This window comes from Acanthopagrus latus, chromosome 2 (genome assembly GCF_904848185.1).
Source record: "Acanthopagrus latus isolate v.2019 chromosome 2, fAcaLat1.1, whole genome shotgun sequence".
Classification (NCBI taxonomy): Eukaryota; Metazoa; Chordata; class Actinopteri; order Spariformes; family Sparidae; genus Acanthopagrus; species Acanthopagrus latus.
In genome coordinates this window covers 12701162-12722493 of record NC_051040.1, presented here as the reverse complement: position 1 = coordinate 12722493, position 21332 = coordinate 12701162, and the positions used below count along the sequence as shown (strand labels likewise).

Sequence of the window (21332 nt, the reverse complement as noted above, 5' to 3'; positions counted from 1 at the left end):
GCTCAGACACTGAAATGAGACCTAAGGCTCAGAAAAGTCAAGATCTTCAGAGTCACAAACCACGATCTGACAAAACTGTCTCACCCTTATTTATTAGTGTGAAACATTACATGTGGTTTTCTCTTGTTTCAGTTTGTATGAGATAAAATAGAATCAGCTTGTGCTCCATATTTAGGCCCTGACGTGAACACACTCTGAGTCATTATACTTTCAGCGTGTTCGCAACACTTGACATGTTTTAACCACTTCTGTCAGTTCAATGACCGATAACGCAATCCCAGACATTTAACAGGTTTGATGCTTCTAATGTGACATCTTCTTGGAAACTGGATAAAATAAACAGTCATCCCGTCATCGGCAGCAGCTCTCAGTGGGCTGAGACCTCCATGACATGCATTAATATCATCCCACACAGAGTTCAAAATCACTGAGGGCTGCAGACTTCAAGCATTCACCCAGAGATCCTTTTTGCTGTACTCAGATGCCCCCTAAAGGTCAGATCTTATAACACTGCAGAAGAAACAGTTTATTATATTTGCTTAACATAAAATAGATGATTTAACATAATCTGGCATCTCATTTGTACAGTACATACACATATACACATAAAAATGTGCATTAATTTACTAATAAACAAATGATCTTAAAATTTCACACTCCAGAGTTTACATTACAGATCCAGCGTGTGAGAACAGGAAGAGGAATTGTGCGTATTTCAGCATGAGAGATTTAAGTCCTCCATCCTTGTGCAGCAGGATGAATAGAAAATCAACTCAAGCTGCCAAAAACAGTTGTATGGCTTCACACTCGTGAATAGAAAGTATTTAAACGAGTGTTTACACTGGACTTTCCAAACTATTTTGAAAATCAATAACTTTGTTTTAGTCATTTTTTTCAAAATTCTGTGATTGAAAACCAATGATGAAATCAATTGTTTGAGCATCAAATTTCTCTGATTCCACCTTATTAAATGTGAATATGTTCTGGTTTCTTTTCTTTAGGTTTTGGACAAAACGAGACAAAACTTTGATCAACACTTGATGTTTTCTTAAGTTTTATAGAACTTAAATCGATTAATTGTGGAAACAATCACCAGAAGAATTAACAATAACAATAATAACTGTTAGTTGCAGCCCTAGTTTACACAGAAACTTCACCATGGGTTGAACAGTTGTTGATGATGATGCAAAGATCAAATCTGCAATGACATGTCTGCATCAGGTTAGTAAGTATGAACTTTAACGAGATTTTGATGGTGTGACTCTGAAAGCATTTTTTTAAATAATAAATATACTGCTTGAGAGCCACGAAATGTGAAATATGATATAACCCAGATACTGGGTGCTTTTCAGAGAGCCATACATGAATTGTTGCAGGAATAAATAACCGTCATGTGGCTCTCAGATTTTCACTTTCTGAGACGTCCTGGTTTGTTTACGCTTTTGTGGGTCCTAAACATGAAGAAATGCAGAAAATAAATATGTTGAGTCGCTCTCTTCGCACAATCAGTCCATCTGCTACACCTTTTATGAAATAAGAGACAGTGAGCTGACTTGTGTTTACTCCTGCAACACACACAATAATGATAATAATAACAATTATCATTCAGTTGTCTTCAGCTGTCAGAAAAACTGTGCAACACCTGCAATAACCAGTGTGAGGTAGCACCCCTGCCCCATCCACCTCCTCCTCGCTGAGAGCTGTCATCTGGTTGCTGCTTCTATTTCAGGAGCCGCTGATGTTGACAAAAAGCAGCACTGCCATGGCCAGAATCACCACCACAGTCCCCTCTACCATTTTGCCCTCTTTCCACTTCTTGTAATTCTGCTTTTGCATCTCCTCCATGTGCTGCTTCCTGGCTCTCATGTCCTTCTCCCTCTGCAGCTGCTCCCCGTAGTGAGCCTGATAAAAGGCGTCAAAATCAAACATGGTCTTCCCCCCGGCTTGGGAGAACCGCCTTGCTCTGTACTGATGTGGGGAGCCGGTGGATCTGCTCGGGGTCTCTTTGGAAGATGGTCTCCCTGAAAGGTCTGACTGGCTCAGGATACCACGGTCGTACTTCTTCCTCAGGCTGATGTTTCCCAGCACCGCATAGGCCTCGCTGATCTTAGAGAAGCGCACAGTGGCTTCCTTGTCCTCCGGGTTCTTGTCAGGGTGGTAGATGAAGGACTGCTTGTAGTAGGCCGTCTTGATCTGGGCCTGCGTAGCGCTGGGGGAAACTCTGAGGATGTCATAATAGCCCATCCTGCTTCTGTACAGAGGTGGAGCATCTTTTGAGCTGCTGTCACTCCTCCAGCTGTAGCTTCGGCTAGTTGTAGATCCTCGCAGGATATCAGGATGCAGGTTCAGACGCCTTAGTCTTGATCCACGACCCGGTGTCTCTGACCCCTCCTCTGCCAGGATGAAGATGACAGTACAGAAAGCTCGGAGCTGCTGAGAGGACCTGAAGGTGTCAGGGTGGAGGGAGGCAGCCCCTCTGGCCCAGGTTGTCATCCTGCCAGGCAGCAGCTTCTCCTGGAGGAGAGGCTGCATTCTTGCTGAGTGGTACAGGGCTGTTCTATAAGCTTCTAGGGTATCTGTAGTGTGAGGAAAATGAAATAAATCCAAAGAAGTGGCACAACGCAAAGTCACAATTTCCAGTTGACTTTCATCTGTTCTCACTCTGGGAACCTTCGCTAATTTGCGTTGTGTTGCTCTCCGTTTTGACTTAACTTCACGTTGATCTTTTGCTGATTCCTCTTTTGTTCGACTGTCACTGAAGGAGCAGTTTACCAGCAGAGACCCGGGACTCTCCCCGGTGCACACCTGTCGACCCTGGCTGTTTCTGAGGGCGGACAGTCGGTAAACTCCGCTCCCAAGCCGCTGACCGACCTCCGCCATTTTGCCGAGGAGGACGGGGCGGCGAGCCTGCCGGAAAAACCAACGGCAGCGTCCGGCTACGTCACAGGACGAGGAACCAATAAGAGTCTATGTTTACAGGAAGTACTTATCATACGCGACCAATCATTTCGCAGAATGCTGGGAACGTAAAAAGTTATATATTTGGTAGATAAAAAAAATCGATTTGCAGTTTCAAACTTTCAAGATAGGCTTTTAAAAAAAAAAGATAAAGTTAAGGTTCTAGACTGCCTTGATTGGGGGGGGGGGGGGGGGGGGGCAGAAATAAATGATGATGGGTCACCAACTGCTACTGTTTTGAGGAAGGATGATGTTTTTGGGTTTTGTTCAAATTCTGTGGCCAACAAATTATTGATGCATTGATGCACAACCCCAATGCATAAAAAAGCCAGCCGTTCCATAATAAAAAACGTCTTGCAGTAATTCGTGATCCATGTCTACCTCTTCATAATAAAAACAATTCAGTCGGTTTGCAGCATTTTTCACCGTCAGCCAACACTGCTCTCTAAGATTTCTCTTTCTCTCCGCCCCCCCTTGTGTCACTTGATGCCTCGATTCATTTTTTTGCTAGCTTAATCTCAGCCAGTTTCTAATTTCCAATCTCCAACTTCCAACAACCGCGTAGACACGGTCCACTCGATTCAGTCCCGAAATTCCCAGAAGGCATTGCTTTATTTTTAACTTTCGCAAACAAATAATCAAATTAAAACATGGAGGTAGACTTGTATTATTTCATTCCATGCACGTTTTGAACATCTGAATAAGAAAAGACTGATGTAAAAGTTCTTAACTGTAGAGAGTAACCATGACTGTAATATAGAGACTTGTATGTGGTATGTAAGTAGTGATTACCTTTCATGACTCATAAACGTAAAAGAATTGGAGCGATTATAATCAAGATTTTCAAGATGTTCAAGATTACGAGTCTATCAGTTGCATTTTGCCCCACAAGCAAATTGATCGTGGTAGATGTGAAGAGAGGTCGAAATTTGGTGGTGGGGCAAAATGTAAAATTCTTTATAATCTGTGACAAAGCAAAATAAATCTTGACTGGCCATATTATTGTGCGCCACTTTCTCGCTCTTTGGAAACCCTTGTGTGCCTGCCTGGGTTCCCTGTTTCTCCCTGCGTGATGCCAGCACCCTCAGATTAGCCGCTGTCGGAGCCTCTGGCCCCGGCGGCGTTAACCTGAATTTATGGGTAATGGAGTCCTCTCTCAGTAATGAGGCTTCTCATGCCGCGGAGCGCGACAGAGACAAACTCCGCAGCAGCTGCCGATGGGACTGTGCTATTACTTGCAGTTGCTAGCAGGCATGCTAACAACATTTCCAATATTGTTTGTTTACATCAGCAGCTTATTCTCAACCATCCCTGTTCTTGTTTGTGTCCTTCAGCTGCCCGAAACAGAAAGTGGACATTGACCATAAAGACGCATCCATGGAGGAGGCTGTTGGAAAGACCTCCACCCAACAAATGGTTCAGTCCATCCCCACCTGACCACAACAGCTCCAAGGGGAAATGTTTTTTGACCAGACAAGTCTACAAAACCTTTTTGCCAGGCTCTTTGGACTGGGATGATTTGTCTTTATCTGAAAGTTTTTTTTGTGTGTGAGGAAAACAAAAGATGTCGACATTGTTTGTGAACCAAAGCCACATCTAAATGTGCAAAATCCAAAAGAAACAGCAAAAAACAACCTGGAAGTCAGATCACAAGTCAAGAACTTACCAATTACCTAAACTCTTGTTTGTCAAACTAGCACAGAGATAACTTTTGGCTGCAACTGCCATTTTCTCTTCCCCTGACTGCTCTCCACTTGATCGGCTGTAATGTACATTTGTAAGTGATTGGGTACTGCTGCTACATCCAAGGACCAAATTAAAATATCAAATTCTTGACAGACTTTCCTTTTTTTTTTTTTTTGTATTATTAGGGCCTGAGCACTATCTGTGCGAGGACCATATTGTTTCTATAAGTTCAAATTGTTCATAGAGTAAAACCTTTGCTGTGATCACATTAAAAACATAAACATTAATATTTAAAGTTCAGAGAACATATTTAGGCCCAGACTGAATTACTAAAAATTACCCATTACTACAGACTAAAAACAAACAGGGGGAGTGAGAGAAGAAAAAAAGCATTCAGAGAAAAATCTGACCTTTACTGGTGCAGCTGAGGATCCCATGAACTATCCTGACTAAAATGCCTTTTGGATTTATTTCAGGTCCCGTTTTCTATTTTATATTAATAAGAACTTGGTTTAAAACAATGTGTAGAGATCTAAAGGTTGAGATGTAAAAACTTTCACTCAAATAAAGCCTCATTCAGAGATCCATTCAGAGACATAGAAAGTAATGAAAACCAAACCATTAAGACATTAAAACAGCATATGAAAGGCAGAACAGAAACAAAGCTAATATAATAAGCTACAGATAAAAAAAAATGCATTAAACTAATGTACTTATTTGAAAGCCACAGTCAACAGTTATGAATCAGATGAGCGGACAGTTTTACTTAATTACATTACTGACTACTTTTAAATAAGTAACTGTATCAGAACAAACATTTTAAATAACCCTTCTGATCCCCGTACAAGTAAACCAAATGTGTTCAGTCCTGAGAACATTTAGTGCTTTACAGACCAGTAATATGATTTTACAGGTCAGACAACAATGAGGCTGCATAATGATCATATAAACAACTGTAGCTGTCAAAATGACCATGTATCTGTCTGCTCGGTAATATCACAGGCAGCACTTCAGGTATATTTCATATCAGCTGCTGGTAAAACATTATAAATTATCATTATACTTATCACTGAGCTGCTGTTAGCTTCATTCATGTGATAAGGGATTTAGAGAGGCAAACTTACTCAGACATTATTAAACCACACATGGTTTCTAAATCAGTCATTCCCAAAATAGGAATAGATAATGAAGGTAATGGAAGCCCTGCTCTCCATTACAGAAAGAAAATGTATACATCGAATATAGTTAAAGCTTTGAAAATGCCACTGAGAGGAGACACTGAACTCCATCAAAAGACTCAACACGTGCTTTAAAAATCTATTAAAAAAAACACACAACAGAGTGTAATTTAAAAAAAAGATTTTATTATGTAAATAACCAGCAACAGTGCTCACTGTATGAGCAGGTGAAACCAGAGTCAACAAACAACTGCAGGACCTGAAGGAGTTTCATCAGAAGATGGATACTCAGTTTTCCTGCTTCAGGTCCTGTGGCGGCTCGTCTTATTCGTCTTAGCCGCTTGTGCATCACCTGCAGGAAGAGAAAGAGGAGCAGTGGTAGTTTGATGTCTCTTTGTGGAGGTTTTTGGTAGTTTTATGTCTCTTTGTGGAGGTTTTTTGTAGTTTTATGTTTGTTTTTAGAGGTTTTGTGTGTTTGTTTTTAGAGGTTTTTTGTGTTGTTTTTAGAGGTTTTGTGTGTTGTTTTTAGAGGTTTTGTGTGTTCGTTTCTAGAGGTTTTTTGTGTTGTTTTTAGAGGTCTTGTGTGTTCGTTTTTAGAGGTTTTGTGTGTGTGTGTTTTTACAGGTTTTGTGTGTGTGTGTTTTTACAGGTTTTGTGTGTTTGTTTTTAGGGGGTTTTGTTTTTAGGGTTTTGTGTGTTTGTTTTTAGAGGGTTTTTTTGTTTTTAGGGGTTTTGTGTGTTTGTTTTAAGAGGATTTTGTTTGTTTTAGGGGTTTGTGTGTTGGTTTTTAGAGGTTTTGTGTGTCTGTGCAGGTTTTTATTGTTTTTAGAGGTTTTGTTTGTGTGTCGAGGTTTTGTTTTTGTGGTAATTGTTTGTCCTCCACAAAGAGACCTGGGTCTATTTTTGATGAGTTTTGAGTCTCCTTGTGGAGGTTTGAGTCTCTAACTCAGTTGTATTTAACCTGAAATCACTTTACATGGAGTTTTAATTTAATTTAATTCGGAAGTAAATTTGAACATTTACAGGTTTTGTTTTACTGAGAGGAAACATAAACAAGTCTGGTTACAGTGCCTGATTTATTTATTTGCATTTATTTGATCTAATTCACAAAGTATTTAACATGTGTATACACTGAGAGTGACAACATTAGAACGAGTGACAGGTGAAATAAATAACATGGATCATTGTGTTCCAATGCCATATTCGGCTGTGAAACCATGACTCCTAGCATTCATGTGGACATCTCTTTGACAGACACCAGTCACCCAAACACCGCTGCAGACCAAGTGCACCCCCTCATGGCAGCAGCACTCCTTGATGGCAGTGCCCCCCCAGCAGGACAACGTGCCTGCAACGCTGCAAAAACTGCTCAGGAACGATCCGAGGAATGTGGGAAAGAGCTCAAGGTATCAACCTGGCCTCCAGATTCCCCAGATCTCAATCCACCTGAGCTTCCACTGGATACAGTCTGAGCCAAGAACGATCCATGGGGGCCCCAACATGGATGGGAGTTGGTTCTGGCGCATCCAACAGATGCTCAACTGGATTGGGATCTGGAGAATGAGGAGGCCAGTTTGACGCCTTGGGTTCTTTGCCACAAGGGGGTGTCGTTGGTCTGAACAGTGTTTGATTGGGTGGTGTTTGTCAAAGAGGCTCCACAGAAAAATGAAATCAAATAAATGCAGGCGTTCTAAACAGGCTATTTATATTTCCTCATAGTCAACAAAAAACATTTAAAATACTACTAAATTTAAAGAATAGTGTCCTCTAGAATCATTTACTGATCCTAGAGTATTAATGAACAGCAACTGACAAATCTCACACTTTCTGCCTTTAATTTTTGGACCTACACTGCACTGACCTTGTTGGACCAGGTGTCTCTCCTCTCCAGTGCTGATCACCATACAGGTCACAGCTGTTCCACCTGAAGCTGAAGACAAGTCCCACTGTTCACCTGGAGAGAGGTGGAAGAACTTTAGTATAACATGATGACTACATGCATATGTGTGTGTGTTTGCGTATATATATTCTGATTATAGCAGTAAAAAAGAAGATGTAATCAGATTACAGACACATCTGGCAAAAGGGGATTTCTTACAGGATTATCATTTCATAATAAAGAATGGTATAGCAGTCTGTAACCATGTGCACGACATCACTTCAGGAGTCTCACATCACTCTGCACTATAAAATCTGCTATAATCTAATTTAATAAATGTGTTTTTTTAAAGGTAAACCAAAAGTAAACCAAATGTATTAAATCCTGAAAACATTTAGTGCTCTATAGATGAGCAATATGATTTAAAAGTCTATCTTTTGACGGTCAGGGAGTCAGTGCAGGGATTTAATAACACTTGGAGCCTGTTAGCTAACTGTGCTGTACTCAGATATTCAGCTGTAAAGATGCTAGTTTCACAAGTTAACATCACACAGCAGGATAATGCCTTCAAGCTAACGTTCTCCAACAGACACACATGTTAGCTAACATGCAAACCTGTCTGTAAAAACACAACGATTAAATGACTCAGACATCTTTATAAGCTCGTTATAGTGAACATAACGTTACCCGTTAATAAAGGCAGCTGAGCCACTACTAACGTGTTTCCCAAACCTGCTGTGCATCTGCAACAACTTTAAAGTCAGCTAGCTAGCTAACATAATATTACTACTCACATAACGCTGACCAGTATAACATTAGCTAAACAGCTTTCATGATTCTGATAATCAATCAATTAAAAAATACTTAATGTCGACTTTACCGAAACTACCTTCTTGTTTTTATATAGTGACTAATGTTTAGTTAACTGTGCATTATTCATGTAATTAACATGGCAGAGATAAAAACGACCAAAATCACAATGGAGTTTGGTGCATGAATCAAAACTCAACGTCCATCAAGGATTTAATTGGCTGTAGTTAAAGGATTATGTTCCAGCGAATTAATCTCATCACTGAACAGTTAAATGAGACATCTTCAATTTCTGTTCAGAGTTATTTCAGAAAAATCTGAGGTAGAAACAAATCTCACCGACAGGGAGGCTGACTCCATTTTAACCCGCACATACTGGGCTAGGGCTGAGACAACATGAAGGTAGTTACTATGTGGAGCTGCTGATATATGAAGGAACATCACTTGGGCTTATTACCGGAGATAAATAAGTATTAACTATCTGTACACCTCCCACACAGACATGAATACACCTGTACTGAGCAGGTAACTGGACACACAAAGCAGATTAGTACAGAACAGTTTACTCACCGTGTTCACTTCCTCAGAGAAGAGACCAGAGTGATGATCAGTCAGCTAAATACATACACATCTAACTTTTTGGAGGGAAATGCGCTAATTTCAGGCGGGAAACGAGCGAGACCGCCCCTTTTGGCGCGCACCACATGGATTCGTCAGAAAATCTGTGGGCTGGACTTCAATGTGGTTTACGTCATTTACCAGAGAACTCTGTAGCCCTTCAGAGTTGTTCAGTTCTGTCATTAGAGCAGGAATTCTGTGTTCAGAAAATCTGCTTTTATCCTGAGTTCGTGTCCCTGCTGGAGAAACTCATCATATTCATATCTATTGCATCATATTTACTGTAACTTCTCTTGTCAAATGTTAAGATAAAAATCAAAAAAATACAGATAAACACTTGATAACAGGATACACAAAAATCTACTTTTTACTGATATTCAGTTTCTCTGGTCTTCCTTTGTTATTAATCCAAAACTAACTGAATGTAATCAAGTTACATCACTTTAATATTGTAATCGGGTGCATTCAGGTAATTTGGACACCTCAGCTCAAGTGTTATTGATTTCTGTTCTGTACTTTTACCATAAAATGAATTAAATGTATGTACTTATGTATGTGCTAGTGCCCCAGTATGTAAGAATCTATTTCTTACCTTTTTATTAGATATTGTTTATTTTGTACATTTATTAATGTGTATTGATTAGGCTGATCAGTCATAAATAAAAAAAAAAAGTTTATAATATCTTATCATGTTATGTTTGCTGTGGAGCTGTTGAAAAAAAGAGAGCAATTCTGGGAAAAACAGGACAGGTGGCATTGTTAGAGAGAGACACGCCATGGACTGTGATTACTCTGAGCGGCATTTATGGGAATAAATTACACTACTATATATTTGAATATACTTGCTAGAATTAGCCTATGTAAACAGATGGTAGTATCCTATACATTGTGTAATTCCCTCTCTTTTGTTTTATGTAATTTGTTAATTTTCTTTGTTGATGAATTCTGATTAACGAATAATATTTTGTGTATGTATTTTATGAATGGCTACTGCTCTTTTAAAACAGCAAATGCTGTATTTTGTTTTAATATGTTGTTTGTGTAAGAACTTAGAAAAAGGCTGCTAAAATTGTTATTGTTAATATAGTTATTTTATTTATTTAGATTTTATGTCTTTTTATTTTTCCATTTATCATCTTTTTTAAATGTATTATGCGCTTGGCATTGACATTTTGTGTTTGTTTATACCGTTTTTATGGCATTCAAATTATTGTTTCTACAATGACTAATTTTATTTTAACAACATTTGTGAAAAAATACATAAGTAGCCGTCCTGGCCAGATTATAAAAACAGTTATTTGTGATTGTGTTTGTGTAACAGTATACCTCGGTGGACAATAGGGGGCGATGTAAGAGTCTATTTCCGTGGATTACATTAATTGCCTCGACGAAGAAGTAGTTTTTACGTCGCTTGCGTGTGACGTCATTGCTCTTCACGTGTGGACCGTCTGCTACCACAACATTTAGCTTGTTTATGAACCGATATTGCAGATTAACGCCTTGTCTTCAGAGACCGACACTCAGACAGGGATAACTATGGCCTCCAGCTGTCGACGGCCTGAGCACACAGCTCCTCCAGAAGTGGTTAGTGACGCTGTTTGTCGTAGCTTTTAGCTGCTAGGCTAACTGAGGACTCACCTGTTTTTAGCAGGAGCGTTTAGGCTCTTTAAAGGTCCCCTCTTCTGGCCTGAGGCAATACAACTAGCTAGTATGCATACGTTAATGATGTTGACTAGACCGAAGGCTAAATACTCCATACTGATTCTTCTTTTATAGGGGAATTTAGCTCTAGCTAGATGGTTTGAGTCTGTTGTAATAAGGTACATACTGTGGCTGCAGTGGACTCAGCTGGCAGCTAATGTAATGACTATTATTTTCTTTTTAGGTTTTTACTTTTTCTGTTGTGCCTTCTTCTTCTTACCTTCACTTCTCTTGTCTGTGGAGTGTATAATATGTTATATGTTTCCTGCTTTTTGGTTTGTTAGTCAAAGCACCTTGTAAACTCTGTTTCAAAGGTGCCACAAGTGCATCACAAAATATAAAAATGTCACGGGCAAGTCCATTTTCTTCTGTAAATTAATTCAGTAAGTGAAGCTTTAACATATTCTAGATTCAAATCATTACATATAACGTGAAATTTTCACGGAAATCAAAAATAATAGAATATTACAAAAGACCAATCAAAAAGGATTCGTAGTAATTGTTATTATTGAAATTGTTTTATTGATGTATAAATCTGATTTTGTTCTCATCCACGCAGTTCTACAATGAAGCAGAGGCAAAGAAATACTCTCAGAAGTGAGTCAAACTCTTATTTGTGCATAACTACCTGACTGTTCAGTGTGTTTGAAGGGAAAATCCACCTCACAGTGTCTGTCAACAAATGATTTTTTTTAATCTGATAAAGAGCAGCATCAGGTGCATTTTGTGAATTGATTAAAAATTAGACAAATGAATAAAAACACACATTTGGATGGATCATGAAATTAAAGCACAGAGTTATTAAGTCACTAAGAAACTACAACTTGCCATTTGTCTCAGTTTGCAACTGAGTATTGTAGAATTGCAAATGATAAAACACGGAAAGTCAGTGGTATTTATAGCCATGTTTTAAATCACGTTTTAAGTTGGATTTATCATTTGAATGAGAACCATTTGTACAGAATACCTTGTACTGTGGACTTGCTTTAGAGCAGTAAATCAAGAGATGTGACTTGCTTTAGTTGTTACAGGTTGAGTTTGTTTCTTCAAGAATGTCTTTCCTTATAGGAGGTAACGTATCAAACTGTAACCAAAATCTTTGTTTTGTTGCTTCACAGCTCTCGAATGATTGAGATCCAAACCCAGATGTCAGAGAGAGCTGTAGAGCTTTTAAATCTGCCTGAAGGACAGTCATGCTACTTGCTAGATGTGGGGTGAGTGGGGGGTGGACACTGATTATGTTTACATGCCGTATTACACTATAAACTTGATTAAAAGACAACTTTACTTAAGAAATAAAACACTTGTTGTATTGGTACGTTGATTGTTATATTTAGCATTGTCTAAATTGGATGGTCATTGTCTTTCTCTCAGATGTGGCTCTGGTCTCAGTGGTGACTACCTGTCAGAAGAGGGACACTATTGGGTTGGAGTCGACATCAGCACTGCAATGTTAGGTTAGTTTGACAGCCTTACATTTAAACAAGAAGCTTCAGAAAATCTATCTTAGTGAAATACAAGTTAAATGATGTCTTTCCAGATAAATGGTACTACTTTCTGATATGGACCGAGAACAACTTAGCAGAGGGAAATGCATGGTTCCCTCGGCATGCTTTGTTGTTATATTGGTATCACTAATATAATTTCTCAAAAATTCTGCACGTCAATCCAGTATGAAAACATAAACCAATTTTCCTTAAACATTGTGTAGCACTTGACTGTATTCCCAAAATGTTGCAGCTGCTCATAGAATCTAGAAGTTGACTTGTCAGAAGAAAAAAATCGTCTAAGCAGATAAATGTCTCTGCTTTGCATAATAATTTCCAATTCTGAGACACAGTAAACTGTCGCCATCTTCAATTAAAGTTCATCAGACTTAAAATAACTTAACTTGTTTTAAGTTTGATGGTTTTCCATCTTAAACACAGATTAAATCAGAGGTTTCTGTTTTTTTCTTGCTGCATGACATTTTAAGTTTTGCACAAAACAGCTAGATAATTTCACAAGTTCATATTTTGTCTTTATTATTTCATCTTTCGTGTGTCAGATGTTGCTTTGGACAGAGAAGTAGAGGGAGACCTTTTAGTCGGGGACATGGGCCAGGGGATGCCTTTCCGACCCGGCACTTTTGATGGTTGCATCAGGTGAAGAACAAATCATGCCTGTTGTGAAAACACAAGAATATTCTCTGGATTCATTTTGAATTTTTTCTGACTCAGTTCTTTTCTATTTTATGTTTTGCTTTATTCCCTGTCAGTATTTCTGCCCTGCAGTGGCTCTGTAACGCTGACAAGAGGACACACAGTCCACCGAAGAGACTCTACACCTTCTTTAGTTCGCTATACTCTTCTCTGGTGAGGTTTTATCACTCTTGTTGACTTCACTGTCAAAATGTCAAACATCCTGATACCATATTTGATTACTGAAGCCTTAACTAACTTCTCCTTTCCTTTTGTCTTTCAGTCAAGAGGCTCCCGTGCAGTTTTTCAGCTTTATCCAGAAAACTCAGAACAGGTGATTTCAGTTTGTTAATGGTGGCTGTGAAACCTGAGTTTTTCTCCTGATTGTCTTCCTCACCCTCAGTCTTCTTCCCTCCCTAAAGCTTGAGCTGATCACAACACAGGCCATGAGGGCAGGATTCAGTGGAGGCATGGTGGTGGATTATCCCAACAGCAGCAAGGCTAAAAAGTCAGTACTTACCAGACGCTGGGCTTTTATTGTGACATGTTCAGCATCAGCCGTCTGCAATTGATTCCTTCTTAATAGCCTGTGAAATTAGCAGCCGTGTACTTGCAACACCAGGCTAATTAGAACATGATGGCATTCATATTGACTAGACTGTTTGTCACATTTACCTGGTGACAAATTATCACACATTAAAATACACTTTTTACACATCTCGTTTGTTTCCAGGTTCTTCCTGTGTCTGTTTGCTGGAGCATCAGGAGTCCTGCCCAAAGTAAGTAAAGGAGAAGTTTGTGTTTTATTGTGGATGTGTGCATTTTCTGTCAGCTACATTATGATGATTGCAATTTTCTGTTGTTAATTTCAGGGTTTGGGTTCAGAAACTTCAGACAGATCTGTTCAGGACCAGGTCCAGTTTTCAGGACAGAGGTAAAGATATTTATATCAGCTGTAATCAGATTAGTGTGATAGCTGAATTAGCAGAGTTTTGTTCTTGGATTTATGTGTTTATTGGTTTATAATTATACTGTATGAATCTATGTTTTTCGTTTACAAAAAATGCTCACCGCTGAATTGAGAATTTGCATGAAAAGCATTTTTTTTATTCACTTCAAATGTATGGGACTTATAACAGCCACTTGGTCTCTTCACATCATGACTCAATTTCTCTTTTTTTTCTTTATATTTTCTAATCCTTCTCTGCTAAGCTTTAGTTCCAGCCCTACTTTACTCTGATTTGTATTATCCACTTTAATAAAAACAGCCAGTTAAAGATTCTGATGTGTGCAGGTCTTGGCCATGTGAAGTGCAGGTTCAGTCATACCTGCTTTGATGAAGCCAACAGACCAAGAGAAATGTGAAAAGGGTCAATCGTTCTGTCTGACTTAAAACCCTGTCGGGCAGCTTTTCCTCTCTTTTACATAACGATGTTCAGCTGGCTGTACTCTTAAACATTTCGCATCAGAGGCAGAGATTTGAAGGCGGTTTGACACAAAGAACAAGGTGTCTTTCTACAGAAGATAATCAGCCACTGTTTGTTTTTGCACAGATGCCGGTTCAAGAACATGAAAGGAAAATCAGCGAAGAAGGGACGAGACTGGATCTTGGAGAAGAAGGAAAGGAGGAGGCGACAAGGACGGTATGTATACGACTGGTTTGAACTCATCATGCTCATAAATAGTCATGTTCTAAATAACGTAATATACTTAAGTCTAAATTAGCTGCATTCTGTGACACTAGCTGACACCTCTTCTGTCTCTGCTGTGTGTTTGTTGGCCTGCAGGGAGGTTCGGGCTGACACAAAATACACTGGACGTCAGAGAAGACCTCATTTTTAGCTCTGAGTCATGCAGCTGTGCCTTCATTAGCTCCCGTCTGTTCAACCCTGCACACGGTCACCTCTGGAACTGCAGTGTTTGATCTCAGCTCTTTAATTAAGTGGATGAGATGCAAGAGTAAAGTGCTATCAAGGCTGAATCATTTTTATATTTGGTCGAGTGTTTGGCAATTTGTTTCTCACAGATTGTTGTAAGACTGACCTCTCCATGTTGGCTGGACATCGTACGCTCTGGGGACAGCATGGACACCTACAACAGTCTGATAGAAATTAAATATTTTATTAATGAACAAATGTCACATTTCCAATCTCTGATCAGCTGTTTATTGTACTATCTGCAGAATTTTATCAATTAAATATCTACAGAACCAGAGAGTCGTGTTATATGTAGTTATTTTCCCAGAATTAAGGCGAAATTGAACAAACAACCTGTTTTGAATAATGCACTGCTTCGAAATCCCATGTAACAAAAAACACCATGTAAAAAAGTTTGGATATGCAAAATGATACACACACAGTACGTATTCAGATGTGCACTTCATAAAGATAATGTGATTACAAAAAGAGAAAGTGAATAAATAAAACGCTCACAAGGGGATTTTAGAATGAAATTAACTTTAAATCACATAAAATAAGTTTGCTGCATTCCCTAAATAATGATTTAGACAATTTTTAGTTTGTGTAAATTTGATCATTTATGTGGACAGATATCAGGAGATTAGTATTCAAAAGACCTGCTGTATAACAGAATTACATGTAGTCCATTGATAAGGTTGCTAAAATAAGTCAAAAGAATGACATATACCACAGTACCGGTGCAATATGGTGGATATGGACTTCAGAAAATTTAATTCAGTTTTCCAGTTATCTGTTATCTATATGAAAATGTGAGTGGCAAGCGTTATACACAGTCAGGAATTTCATGGGATAGTTTCAGGAAGATATCTAGGCTTTTATTTAGACATGTTACCATAAATTAAATCAAATCAAATGAGTCACAATCACATTGCCTCAGTGGGCTCTATAATCTGTACAGTGAGCAGCATCCTCTGTCGTTAGACCCTCGATTGAAGTGAAGAAAAACCTTTTAACGAAAAAAAAAAATAGGGAAGAAACCTCAGGAAAAGCCGCAGAGGAGGGATCCCTCTCCCAGGACTCACAGATGTGCAATAGATCTATCAGTGTCGCAGATCTAGATGTGCAGAACAGAGCAACAAAATCACAATTTACAATTTAATTGACAGAATCTCCCCTACTCACCTGTGGTGCTTTCAATATTTCATTTCATTTATTTATTGTTTTATTCATATATTTTAACAATGCAGACTTGTAAAAGAAACTATTTGTAAAAAAACAAAAAACAAAAACAGATCATTTTTATAATTTATTTATGTTTTATTCATATCTATTGAACAATGGAGACCAGTAAAGGAAAATGTCGTGTATTTCCTTTGCTAATCCTAATTATTATTTTTGATGCGCCCCCCACGCTTCCTTACCAGCACACCGCGCCATCTGTGGCCGACAGAGGTCGCTGTGCGCTTCTGCACGCGGGGGGAACCACCTGGGCGTTATCTCTGAACCTGCTCAATCGATAACCAGATCCAACACGATTTCAGCACTAAGACACACTGAGAGCCGGTCACCTCCTGCCAGCACTGCCTCCAACCTGTCGTAAGGACTTCAGCGGAGGCGCAAACAGAGAAACTTGTGTTGGAGGCTCGTTAGAACAGATTAATTACTGCCGGCTGAGGAGGAAGTTGAGGGCGTGTAATGGGTTAACTGCGGAAGGCCTCGCCTCACCTTTAGCGCGCGTCACCCGGCTGTGTGAAGTGGCCCCACCATCCCAGCGACCACAGAGGGAGAATCACCGCCTCCCTCCGCCGCCTGACGCGCATCCTCGCCCGGTCGCTCTCACCACATCCCTGTCGGTCTCCGCCCCGCCGCTCCGTCATCTCACACATCTAGGAGACAACTGGAGGGACAAGAGTGATTTACCGGAACCATGAAGGACCGCATGCAAGAACTTAGACACGTAAGTTACTGTGTGATTCTCTTAAATAGCCCGCATCCACCTGTTCACTGGAAGAGAGGCTTTTTTTTTAGAGGATGTTAGAAGCGTACTGAGCGCGCTGATGGAGCAACAGTTGTGACTCTCTGAGGTTTGATGGAGGCTGAAATTGTGTTTGATCAACAGGCGCACATTAGTGCCAGCCTCACTGTGCGCGTAAAGCAGGACGAAAACCCAGCTGAGATGAATGATTTCACGTGTTTAATCAGAGTCAAAGTCTTTTTCTCTGTCATTCTCACACTGGAAAATCACTTTGATCCTGCTGCTTATGTTCTTTCAGCAATTCAAAAGCTATCAGAGGATGTCTGTGGGACTCATGAGGGAGTTCAGACGATACACACTTAAGACTTGATGGTGAAATGATCTCAAAAGGCAGTTTTGCTTAATATGCAGGGTTAATTATTATGTTATTCTATTTATTTATTTATTTATTTTAGTATTATCTGGCATCTTTTTACAATCCAGAAAGAGTTAGGTGGCAAATGATTTGATCGGTGTGGAAATGTGTAATGTGTGTGTGTGTGTGTGTGTGTGCGTGTGTGTGTGTGTGTGTGCGTGCGCGTGTTTGAAATACGAATTTGGTCCCAGCTCGCCCATTTCACCTGTTAAATGTCCGCCCTCTGCGCGTCACAGGCGGTCCTATCTAAAAAAAAAAGGAAAAAAAGCAGTTAACCACCCACACCCAGCTCAGCTCAGTGGCTGATGCTTCCCCACACCTCTACCCTCCATCCTGCACCCGCCAATCATGAGAATAAAAAAAAAACCTTAAAATGTAGAAATGTATTAAATGGATAAATTGCTGCTGCTCAGATTGATTTGTTTCTGAATTTGGGGATGACATGAGACCTTTAGGATGTATCATACTCCACAGGAATGCTGCTTTTGAGCTTTTGACATAGGTTATAGTGTGTGTGTGTGTGTGTGTGTGTGTGTGTGTGTGTGTGTGTCTGTGTCTGTGTCTGTGTGTCTGTGTGTGGTGTTAAAGTGGCCATTGTCAGAGCTGGGTAATTGGCAGTTAAGCTGAGGAGAGAGAGGGAGGGCAAACAATTTACAGCTCCTCAGCTTTCAGTGAAGATCTTGCTATGAATTGGGCTCAAGGGACACAACAAGCCGCCTGTGTGTGTGTGTGTGTGTGTGTGTGTGTGTGTGTGTGTGTCTGTTTGAGAGAGGCGTGCCTCCAGCCTGCCATGCTGCCTCCTCACAGTGCTGGAGGAGGGATGCAGTCGTACAATTTTGGGAGAGACAGACAAATCGCCTGAATCTGCCTCCAGCAGCCTCGGAGAGATTGAGTCAAACCGTTCTCTGTCTGTCTTTCAGCCGCTGATTCTATTTTCTTTCATTGTTTCTGATCACATCTTACATGTCTGAGAAGTGGCTGCTGCTAGAGCTCCAGCCAGACCAATTTCAGGTGATCCAGACCAAATAAAATCGAGGTAAATTGCGAGTCACAGGCTGTTATTTCCCATCAGCGCTAGATTAATAGTGTTTTCTATTTACATCCTCGAGTTAATGCAGCTTCTTCAATCACATGTAGATGTCTCGGTGGGTCTTGGCAGCGCATTACAACACCACAGAGTAGGAGACATGTAGAGCTCTGATTAATGACTAACAGACAGCTGCAGCTACTGTTGATTCATCGGTCATTTCTCCAAACTAATTGTAGCAGCAAACTGTGTAAATGTCAGAAATCACACCTTCAGACGTCTTGTTTTGTCCAACTTATAGTGCAAATCCAAATATATTTAGTTTACAGTGGTGTGAGATCCAAGTAGCAAGTTATCACAGCTGAGAGACTGAAAACAGCAAAGTCTGATTTTAACTTGCTCTAACTTCTACTGAGATTTGCTTGAGATGAGCTAAATGTGTTTCTATCAACACTTTTGCTAAATTTGTGACTAAGTGGGACATTACGGGTGTAAGCTGGCCTGAAAAAGTCACGTCGCACTCTTGTTATTGGGCATTTCAGACAATATGTGATGTGTGTGTCAGCCTTCACTGAGGCTTCATCTTGAAACCCAACAGCTGATTGGGCGAACCTGCCTCCTGCTGATGCTTGCTGGGCTGTCGCTGGTCTTTGCCTCTGATTTTCAAGCTGTAAACCTCAGCAGCTGTTTTGGAAATACTGTCATTAAATCACAAATTAGTTTGATAAATTAGTAGCAAGACCCTGACCGTGCATGTGTAGACTTTGGTTTCCATTGTAAGGTTGTTATAGTTTGGAATGAGGTTTGGTTGAGTCACGATCCTGTCAGGGTTGGATGACATCTGAGCTATCAGTTGCACCACCGAGACCAAGACCCACACAAGTGGACAAAAACTGCTGGCGATTAAGATAGTTGAGTCGCATTACAGCAATACAACTTCATGTCTTCTGTCTGATGTTGCCGTTTGAGTGGGCGCACACATTCAAGGTAGTTGGAAAAATCCTTGTAAAGTGTGCTCTGGTTGAGCAAAGCTTCATAAATGGTCCCCAAATATCTCCCAGTAAACTTGAAAGAAAAGTGTTGGATTTGAGAATTTCTGCCTCCGGGCTAGAGCAAAATCAGAGAGTTCATCTGTTAAATTAAGTTTCCAACCCTCAGTAAGCTGCAGCTAGACTGCTGGATGGTGTGGATTCACAGTCATTGTGTGGGAAGGCGAGTCGAGATGTACATGACATTTTTGTCCAAGTAAAAATCCGATGCCCCGGCTTTCTTGTTAGATTAAGTTAGATCTTTCTCCCCTGATACCTCAGCTCAGAACATCTTCTGATACTGCTTACGCACCTGATATCAGTGCTCTGCAGGCCGCTATCATTTAAAGGGTAACTCCACCAACTTTCCATATTACAGGTGAAACATTACAGGTCTTGGGGAGTACTAATGCATATGTGGAAAAGTATTTTTTGTGGCTCCAGAGGAAGCTGCATGTTATCTGATAAATTTCCTCCAGTGATGTCACTCAGTGGGTAAGCTGCATTGTGGGTAATGTAAGCACTAGGTTTTGAAAAGTAGTCCACTACTCTATGGTGCTCCTATAACACAGTTGGACTCAATCAAATGATCATAATTGATACATCTCAACCAGAGATATCAGCTTTTTACTCCATGCATTGCTTTTTTAAAACATGGTGCCTACATTGCCCACAATGCAACTTAACCACTGATACCCATGACTAAAGCCAAGCAAGTGCTGGTTCGAAGTTGGCTGTGGACCTTGTAAGAACCACTCTGCTTTTCCACACTAGGCATGAGAGTTACCGCAGAGTCACATCACTCTGTCACTGAATACGTCTACAGTTTCTCAGCATTGTGAGGAACAACTGCAGCAGACTACATCTACTCTTTACAGGTGTTGCTTATGGCTTTGCACGCTTACATTGGCATCCAAATGTGACCTGTTGCTTCCATTAGTGAAAATATTTAAAAAGTTTTGTTTATTCTCTTGGGAAAAAGTCAGAACATGCTAAACTCACTGTTTTTTTAAAAAAAAAGGCATTCATAGGCGGTTTTCACTTGGTCCATGTTCACGATAACAGCCCTTGACGTTAGCGGAAGTACTCCCAAAGACCATTAGACACACTTTAATGTGTAGAATGAATGGAGTTTCCCTCTAATTAATATTTCATATTTTCACATTTGTGTGTGTCCCCATTTGGATCTGTATACTGCCATTTATGAGGACTTGTTCTCTCAATTAGATGTTTTTATCATATTTTGGGACCTTTTTGTCTTCTAGTGTGAAAATATATTCCAGAGATATCACACCAGCGTTAATTTTCTCATACCAACTGAGCACGGCTGCAGCTACAACAAGAGAACTGAGTCGTGCAGATTTTGTTGCTTCTGTGTGTTTGTGTGTGTGTGTGTGTGTGTGTTTTCGGAGTCACACTGCAAGTTTACTCACCCATGTGCTTGTGTGTCATATTGGCAGGAAATTGAGTTTTGCTCATATGTGTGCGAGGGCGCGGGTTCTGCTCCAACATTGCCCATATGCACATAAAGCTACTTTATGAGCTCAACACCTGCCTACGACTGCGCCGCTCGAGTAGCTCATTAGCCTGCTGCCGAAAAACTGCCAGTCTCAATAAGTGAAGCGGTCGCGCGGCCTCTCCCCTCCCCTCACCTCGTCCCGTCACTCCCAGTTGGCCAGGCTGTGATTTAGTGACAGATGGCGCAGATAAGATGCGTTTGTCAGCTGAAACCTACAGGGGGAAACATGCTGATGAGGTTATTAAAGATTTCACACTCAGCAGCCACTGTTATCAATCAAATCTGAGGTTTTTCTTGACATTTTATCAGCTCTGACTTTTTTCATCTCCATCTCTTTTTAATAACAACCCTCTCTCCTCTTTCCTCCATTATGGCTCTTTGCTCTTTCCCTATCAGTGATTTATCAGATTGCTTCCTGTCCTCCCCTACATTTTCCCTT

General features: G+C 40.2%; 3 protein-coding genes and 1 long non-coding RNA gene across 7 annotated transcripts in view; 2 read left to right on the top strand and 2 right to left on the bottom strand.

The window, feature by feature from the left end:
• Positions 1-71: 71 nt before the first annotated feature.
• Positions 72-2945, bottom strand: dnajc30b (DnaJ (Hsp40) homolog, subfamily C, member 30b). Of its 3 annotated transcripts, none has more exons than XM_037075005.1 (2): positions 2652-2945; positions 72-2576 (listed from the first exon to the last, which is right to left on the bottom strand). In XM_037075005.1, exons 1-2 carry the CDS (start codon positions 2878-2880, stop codon positions 1726-1728), a joined length of 1080 nt encoding a protein of 359 aa, XP_036930900.1. In that variant the 5' UTR covers positions 2881-2945; the 3' UTR covers positions 72-1725. The 3 variants fall into 3 exon arrangements, with proteins under 3 accessions (XP_036930900.1, XP_036930908.1, XP_036930917.1); XM_037075013.1 differs by having other exon boundaries at positions 72-2567; XM_037075022.1 differs by having other exon boundaries at positions 2712-2944.
• A 3043-nt stretch (positions 2946-5988) lies between these two features.
• On the bottom strand, positions 5989-9931 carry LOC119009644. Its single transcript, XR_005071778.1, has 3 exons — positions 9082-9931; positions 7684-7776; positions 5989-6174 (listed from the first exon to the last, which is right to left on the bottom strand). It is a non-coding gene; the product is annotated as an uncharacterized LOC119009644 (long non-coding RNA).
• Positions 9932-10525: 594 nt separating this feature from the next.
• On the top strand, positions 10526-15224 carry bud23 (BUD23 rRNA methyltransferase and ribosome maturation factor). Its single transcript, XM_037083049.1, has 12 exons — positions 10526-10713; positions 11390-11427; positions 11949-12044; positions 12205-12287; positions 12878-12974; positions 13088-13184; positions 13294-13344; positions 13433-13518; positions 13744-13789; positions 13883-13944; positions 14564-14653; positions 14798-15224. Exons 1-12 carry the CDS (start codon positions 10666-10668, stop codon positions 14850-14852), a joined length of 849 nt encoding a protein of 282 aa, XP_036938944.1. The 5' UTR covers positions 10526-10665; the 3' UTR covers positions 14853-15224.
• Positions 15225-16471: 1247 nt separating this feature from the next.
• stx1a (syntaxin 1A (brain)) overlaps positions 16472-21332 on the top strand; it is a 59129-nt gene continuing 54268 nt past the window's right edge. The window contains exon 1 of one of the 2 annotated variants that reach the window (XM_037083037.1): positions 16472-16886. In XM_037083037.1, the coding sequence (XP_036938932.1) occupies positions 16857-16886 (30 nt within the window). In that variant the 5' untranslated portion in view covers positions 16472-16856. The remainder of the gene's footprint in view (positions 16887-21332) is intronic. The other variant, XM_037083031.1, reaches the window with a different exon arrangement.